Source organism: Sprattus sprattus (assembly GCF_963457725.1).
Source record: "Sprattus sprattus genome assembly, chromosome: 13".
Taxonomy (NCBI): Eukaryota; Metazoa; Chordata; class Actinopteri; order Clupeiformes; family Clupeidae; genus Sprattus; species Sprattus sprattus.
Window position 1 is genome coordinate 28,340,468 of NC_137911.1, and position 8,112 is coordinate 28,348,579.

General features: G+C 41.4%; 1 protein-coding gene across 2 annotated transcripts; it reads left to right on the top strand.

The window, feature by feature from the left end:
* The first annotated feature begins 226 nt into the window (after window positions 1-226).
* Window positions 227-7,837, top strand: khdrbs1a (KH domain containing, RNA binding, signal transduction associated 1a). Of its 2 annotated transcripts, XR_013968873.1 has the most exons (10): window positions 227-535; window positions 1,560-1,681; window positions 1,817-1,933; window positions 2,320-2,466; window positions 2,616-2,761; window positions 3,251-3,533; window positions 3,771-3,844; window positions 4,153-4,211; window positions 4,349-4,523; window positions 6,628-7,837. XR_013968873.1 is itself a non-coding variant. In XM_080850343.1 (9 exons), the coding sequence occupies exons 1-9, from the start codon at window positions 397-399 to the stop codon at window positions 4,459-4,461; spliced, it is 1,200 nt and encodes a 399-aa protein (XP_080706469.1). In that variant the 5' UTR covers window positions 227-396; the 3' UTR covers window positions 4,462-4,605. The 2 variants fall into 2 exon arrangements, 1 of the variants encoding a protein (XP_080706469.1); XM_080850343.1 differs by lacking the exon at window positions 6,628-7,837 and having other exon boundaries at window positions 4,349-4,605.
* Window positions 7,838-8,112: the final 275 nt, after the last annotated feature.

Here is an 8,112-nt window from a genome sequence, read left to right on the forward strand (position 1 = left end):
CGGCATGTCTCCAAAGTATACTAGTTTTTCTGCTGTTGCGGATGCGTCTCGGAGCACAAGCCTTGCAGTCGTTTGCACTCGATTGCAGTGTGATTCGATCATTCTAACCCTAGGTGGCAACATCCGATCTTTTAGCAGAGAGGATAGGGGCGGGGCTGTGAAATCTTTGGTTTGAGCGGGTATCAGTCCAAGACGTTTGTCGTGACATCACATCCGTCAAGTTAATAAATCCTGGTAGACGGTCTTCCAGTCACGCCAAGGTAACGTTAGTCAGAAAAGCCGAAGACATAATTCGCAGTCAAACGACAAAGAAAAGTAGCGAAGAAGACCAGTCGTGTGTATTATACTGTACAGGAAATTCGTTTTAGTAGTAAGGCATATATAGTTTGGATCAAAATGGATACCACTCCAAAGGATACTCGCAAAGTTAAAAAGCCTAAAATGGAGGACGAGAGCAAATATCTTCCAGAGCTTCTGGCTGAGAAAGATAGTCTCGATGCATCTTTTACCCACGCAATGAAACTTCTAAATGAAGGTAAGTTAATGCAACGAATTCGCCTTTTCTCTTCATATCATGGATGGTCACGCATTTGAAGCATGGTAGGCCCCTTGCGTCTGTTCGGGGCCGGTCGCATGGCCGAATGCTAGCAAGCTAACGATGGCTAGCTGCAAGCTATCAATGGTATCTTGCCACTATGCAGACAATAGCTCTTACCATGCTTCCATTAGCCACCTGATGTGACAATTTCTTTGTATGGCATAAATAACCTGGTTCCCTTGACCGCCAATGTGACGATTTGGTTTAACTGTTTTGTAATATTTTGACCAAATGTTGGAAACAAATGAGCAGTAGTCGGTCACGTCAGAGTATTATACTTTAGCGCCAACCAGATTTTAACGTTAGCTAGCTTGCGTTAGCTTTTGTTGGCGTCAGCTAGCTAGGATGCTTAGCTATCTAGATAGCCTTTTCGGATTCGCCATATGAAAAAGTGAAAGTCCTCTCTATGACTTGTTGTTTGTTGCCAGTTTGTTACATGAGGTTAAAAAGACCCTCTTGTCTGGTCAGTTATTTTGTGGCAAAGAATTAAAAGCAAAGAAATCCACCTGGATCAGATCTTCGTTACGGTGTAGTTTTTTGTGTTAAGCAAGCGTTGCCGGAAGCGCTATCGTTCATTTTCAGTGTTTGTTACTTAGTTTTGTATGTCGTCTTAATGGTTGGTATTGCATTTAGTTACTCGCTGTTTCTTGCTCAAGAAGGGTGGTTATGCACAAAGCCCGTTTTCTAACGTGATAGTTATGTTAACGCTGCCTAAATTGGCCTAGATATGCTTCCCTGCATTCTCGTGCACCACCAGACTTTCCAAATATGTACCCCTGCTGGAGACTTTTGAGATGGGCTGTTGGCATAAGTGTGTAATTCATTCATTATTGTCTCAGTGTTTGGAATTTGCATCTGCGTTTACTCTAGATTAGATAATTGGATGGGAATATGCCAATTAGTCAGATGAGTGAGCAATTACTCTATCCACATATTAAACCAACAATGGTCTCTTCTGCAGAAATCGAAAGGATCCAGAAAGGCGAACCCAAGAAAGAAGCTGAGACCTACCTTGACCTCTTTAGCACAAAGAATGTCCGGGTAAAGGAGAGGGTGTTGATCCCGATAAAGCAGTACCCACGCGTAAGTGAAGCTCTTATTTGTATTATTTTTTAAATCTTCTAGACAAACAGGTTTTCCTTTTAAGCAGTTGCGTCATGTAATGGCTATGCACTAGTCTGCTGTTTCTGATTTCCTTCTGTGTTTTTCTCCATCCAGTTCAACTTCGTTGGAAAGATCTTGGGGCCCCAGGGGAACACCATCAAACGCCTACAGGAGGAAACTGGAGCAAAGATCTCGGTTCTTGGGAGAGGATCCATGAGGGACAAGAATAAGGTAAAGGCTTTTTGGGAAAGTCTGGGTTCCCAATGAAACCCATGACATCACATACTGACTTGTCTATGTTATTATATGTTAATTACATGTAAAATGTGTTCAAAGTTTTTGTTAAGTTATACTATGTTATGGTAGGTTGTTGCGTGGGGCCTTGTCCTAAGAATTTCAGTGCCCAGTCTGACCCATTCAGTGCATCTGACAATAAAAGACTTGTGACTTGACTTTATATAAGAGTTACCGCTATAGGACTCTATAAGAGGAGACTGACAATATAGGAGTTACCTCTATAGGACTCTATAATAGAGGAGAATGACTTTATATAGGTGTTACCTCTATACGACTCTAAAAGAGGAGACTGGTTGCTAATCGTGTGTTCTGTTCTTTAGGAGGAAGAGCTTAGGAAGGGTGGAGAGCCCAAATATGCTCACCTTGCCATGGAGTTGCATGTGTTCATTGAAGTGTACGCTCCCATTCCTGAGGCCTACCTGCGCATGGCCCATGCTATGGAGGAGGTCAAGAAGTTCTTGGTTCCGGTAAGTTTTGGAATGCTTGGTGTAGCTTACTTCACCTGTGATGCATTTGTGCTGGAGTTTTTCCTCTTAAGACGTGTCTGAAAAGACTGACGCTTTTGTGGGTTGATGATCTGGCTTCATTGGTTACATGCGTTTTCCTAACTCTTCAGGTCGATAATGTGGAGGACATCCACCAGGAGCAGTTCATGGACATGGGCTACTTGAATGGCAACCAGGACCAAGGAGGCAGAGGCCGCGGGGGACCACCAGGGGGCAGGGGGAGGGGAGCCCCTCCACCCCAGATGTCTGCGCCCAGGTTGGTGTTCTGTTATTTTGACCATTCCTCAGACTATAAACCCCTGGGACAACTCCAAGCAGTTATCTGTTTTTTGAACCTACATTTGAAAGTGTACGCATAATTTGTTCCAGATGAGTGTTAAAATGTCTTATCTGTGGAAAGCTGGTTGCTCATTCCAATTGACAAGTTGCTGATCAGTCAGTTACTGCACTGACGTCAATTGCCTCAATTCAGTGGTCTCCCACTTAACTTGGCTATATCTGCTCATCTAATTCATCGCTCATCACCTCGGGGTGACAGTGGTACCGGAGGTAGAGAAGTCGTTTAGTAATCAGACGGTTGCTAGTTCGATTCCCTGTCAGAGTCCTTGAGCAAGACACTGTACCCCTTATTGCTCCTGATGTGCAGTGTGTGCCATCAGTGTAAATGCAAAATGTGTAAACATCCTTGGACAAAAGCGTCTGCTAAATGACTAAATCTAAATTTGTCCTTTTTACCTCCTGCCAGGGGTCGCGGTATGCTTCAACGTGGAGCAGGTCCTCGCGGCGGAGCACAGCGAGGCGGCCCCGGACGAGGCGGAGCGGTTAGGGGAGCACCTTCAGGCAGAGGCGGACCTCCACCCTCTGCACCCCCAGGCAGAGGGGGCGCTGCCACGCGGGCAAGGCCCTCTGCACCCCCGCCCCAGAGGATGCTGCCCTCCTCTGCGCTCTCTCATCAGCACCAGCACCAACAGCAGCCGCCTCAGCATCAGCACCAACATCCTGCGGCCCCTGAGTCATATGAGGAATATGTAAGTCCTCCCTACAGACATGAATAGAGGCGCAGTAATATTATGTGAATGTTTGGCTGCTTACTGTCTGCTTATTCAAAATGTAACCCGATTGGGTGAGGCTTTAGCTGCAATACATTATTTGGCTTTGTGTAACTAGGGGTCATTGTGTGAGGTAGACCTCTTTGAGTTTCACTGGTGTTCAGCATGTTGTGAAAAGGTCACCTTATGGTTTTATGCTTCTTGTTTTCCTTCCAGCCGTATGAAGAAACCTACCCAGAGGGTGCTTATGAAGGGTATGAGTACAGCCACTATAGCCAGCCACCCCAAGCGTAAGTTTCTGTTTAACCATGTTGTCCCTGGCGTGTAATAGTGACTGTGAGATATTGTGGAAATATACAAAGGATCTACAAATTGCGTGTGTAACTGCCCTAACCCTATTTGTAAAATAGTAGTTTTCTGCCTATTTGTTTCGAGTCTGTTCACTAAGAACAGCCTTGGCACTTTTATTGCTATTTTGCACTTCTGGTTAGATGCTAAACTGCATTTCGTTGTCTCAGTTCTTGTACTCTGTGCAATGACAATAACGTTGAATCTAATCTTATCTAATGTGTAACTGCAATGCCACTTTTGTCTGCAGCGAGACGGAGTACTATGACTACGGACATGGAGAAGCGCAGGAAACTTACGAGTCTTATGGTACGGGGAAATCCAACCTACATCTTTGTTTAGGATGTGTGGCTTTGTGGAATACACAGTGGTTTTATGTATGGTCAATCGTTGTGCTGTATTTTAAATGTATGCCTCTGTTTGTCTCTGTTTGTTTTTCTACTCAGCGGAGGACGACTGGGAGGGAGGATGGGCAGCAGGAGGAGGAGGTGGTAAACCTGCCGCTGGCCGACAGAATAAGAACGCCCCTCGCGCACATCCCTACGCTCGACCTTTCTGATTTCTCTCAGCCAGTTTCCTGGGCAACCACATCGTGTTCTAACTCCTTTTTAACGACTCAAAGTAATTTTTCACCTTTTCCATCCTCCTTGTCTGTGATGTTGATCAAGAGGAAAACGTGTCCCTGTAACTATTAATGGGACTGTTAATGGGTCATAGCCAGGACTGCCTGCACTGTTTTGATTTTAATTTAATTTAGCTGTCTACCCCCTGCTTACCTTGCTTTTTTTATACTGTCTGATCTGTATGGTTAAAATAGCCTGCTTGAAATGCGCCATGTAAGAGCATTGTGGTTGGTTTGTGAAGGTCATCTTTGTGTTTGATATTTTTATGATGTTTCCCCTTCTAGGATTTTTTCCTTTTTTTATAATAAACACCACAAAAAAATCAAATCAAAAGCATTTGCGGCCACTATATTTTATGATCAAATAAAGTAAATGGCTACAAAAAAGAAAAGAAAAGAACTCGGGATGAAGGAAAACTCAATATACTGATGTCCACGTAGCTTACTTTTAAGTCGAACTGTTTTCAAAACCTGTCCCTCTACTGAATGTTTTCACAATAGTTTTGTTTTCAAAAACAAAAAAAAATCAAAAATTCTAATTGTCCTTAATTAGCACAGACCCTTTGTTAATGTCGGCCTGAGTTTATAGAGGCCTCCATACCAGTGTTCAAATTCCAATAGCACCACTAAAAGAAGGATGTCTTTCTGGCGCTTGAGTAGAGTCCTCTTGGGCTCGTCCAAATGAGACTGCAGCAGACCTAATAGCATGTTTATGACTACAGCATTTGGCCAATCTCTAGATTTCACAACTGTACATAGCTTTTTTCCGTCATTAAGCGTTGAGCAATACTTGTGTAAGCTTGTCTAAATAGGTAACTAAATATGACCTGTTATGCTGCAGTATGTCAATAAACTAGTTCTTTCCTTCAAACAAAGTTGGTATTTTTTTTTTGATTATTATTTCTCATGTGACATTAAAAGGACATTTCTAGAACTAACCTAAAATGTTGTTCAAAAAACTGTTCTAGGTTTTTAAACTACAAATACTTTGCATGCAGAACCTTGAAGTCCGAATGATGAATCTTAACATTGTCTGTTCTCCCAAAAGAAAAATCACAACTTTTAATTGCTAACTGTCAATAAATTGTGTATAAACCTTTATTGACTTGCATGACAAATTTGAATTTACTGAGCAGAAATGTGTGTACGTTTCTACAAAACAAAATTATACAAGGTGGCCTGAGGACAGTCAGACATCCCTTTAATCACATGATGATTTAATTTTACCATGCCGTTAAATATAAAATGGTTACGTTTTCAAATATTTGCCATTTCTATGAAAACTTGTATGATGGTAAAAGATGACTGCAAAGTTAATAAAGGTTTATGCACAGTTTTCTGCAAATCCAAGTGCCAGACAAACAAGCTAGCCCAACAAATGTTTGTAACCTGTCAAGGTTTCTTTTTTTGTCTGAAAAATGTATCTCCAAATACTTTTCAAATGCTTAAATGTTTTGTTCAAATACTAGCACCAAAGGGAGTTCTTGATTCTCACATGGTGTTATTAGGAGAGTAATCATGATCTCACACCAAAGACCTGTATTTTCAGTGTGTGTGAGATTTACTCCCCCCGTCGACGTAATTCAGGCCTGCAGAGTACTTGAGTTTGATGCAAAGACTCGCTGGCTGCATTATAAAGCGAAACAGAGCAAAGGAGAGGAGGCAAAAAACCTAGAACTCAACGCAAACCAAAGGTAAACTTAACCCCAAACCTACCTCAGTAGTGCCTGCTGGTACTGTCTTTACACTCATTGGTTCACCTACATGTAAGTATAAAAAAACACTAGATTCTTGCACCATCAAAACCCTTTAAGAGACAATAACATTAGCAAAAAAAATATGCAACTAGTGTACCGATTAGTCAGAATGTACCAATTCAACTCTTGCTGGAAAAAGTAGGTCAGTCATGACTAAATTTATACCAATTAATGATTAGTATAGATGACATGGTTATTATACATCAAACAATATTGGCTAATTAAAACTTTTAATGCTTAAAAGCAGATGGATGTAGGTATTTCCTGTAGCCTCTTGCAGCACTCTTCTAGTTGTTTGGATGACTTGATTATTGATTATTGATTATGTTCTCTCTTCTATCTGCAGGCAGCGAGTCCCAGTTGTCACAGGCCTCAGGCTCTCAGGCCACAGGTAGGTAGCAGACTGGGATTGGCTTAGCACTGCTACACCCCCTCATAACCCATTGAGGTAAGGTATGATGGAAAAGAATAGTGCTGGAACTAGTGATGGTCTGGTATGTGTTTAACAAAGGCAGTGTGAGGCTATTTTATCATATTTGAAACCTTATGGTGACTTAGTATTACTGTGAAACATGTCCAGCAGAGATGGTGAATGGTCGTCACATGATTTAAGCCAGAAAGGCTGCATTTCGGGGACAGAATATCTGAGTTGTTAAACCAACATTTCACTCAAATGGATGAAGGCTAGCAACATAGCACCACTAAATCAATGGGCGGCTGTGAAATGGCTTTTTAAAGTAACAATTTGCCACTTTTTGAGGCATTGTTTAATAGGCAACTAGTTTATGTAGCATCCTCAAATTAATTTTGATAGCATATGGTAATGTGAAGTTCGGATGAACACCTGTGTCTTTCCCACTAGCCAGCCAAGATATGCCCTTTGTAGTTCTGTGTTGGGGGCTGGAATACCCTGCAAAAATTATAGAAACTCTTTCAGAGCATGATATTGCCGGCTATACTGCCAAAAGATACCAGTTAGTGTGTTGGCGCCAGTCAGTGTCAACTGGGCTGTTGGTGGTGGTTGCAAGGTTTTTGCATACCTTTTAGGTAGTTAGCTTGCTAGTTTTGGAACAGAACTCTTTATTGCTGCTTTAAATTAATTATTATTTTTAGATCTACTGTAATGTCAGACTAATGCATTGGCAGCCATCTCTTGTAAGGTTTCTTGCAGTGTTTACCTTTGGATTTTCCAGAATAAAGCCAATTAAGTATACTGATAATCAGTAGACCACTATACCAGTGAAACAGTAACTGCCTGGTCACTTGGAGGTTTTTGCATCTCTTCCTATTGGATTGGGGTGACGTGAACTTAGTCTCTGGACCGTTTTCGTGGACCACTCATGTTTAATGTGTTGATGTTGGGTAATGGGTAACCCTTGGTTAACAAAGTAGCTTACTGTTATTATGCATTATTCAATAAAACTAAACGTTTGTGCTCGTCATTTGAATTTCACGTGTCACTGAATTTGGAAGTAGAATGCTAATGCTAGGCTGTGTATGTAATATGTGCAACGACTAACATTCTTTCTTCCTGCCTTTTTAGAAGCAACCTGAACAACCCGTTTGTATTTCTTTTGTTTTACTTTTCATTTTAAGGAAGCACTTGAAGAAAAAAATGCTTTTTGTATATCTATTTTTGAAGAAATAAATGACAAAATGAACCACATTATCATTTTGCTGTGTGGCTCTTCATTACATCATCTTAGCATTACTGCCAAGTTGGAAAGACTTAATAAGCATTTTGTGGTTTCAGAGGAAATGAAAAGCCTGACTGCAGTGGTATGACTAGGATGTATTTTACATTGCAACTTCTAATTTCATGCAATCCAAA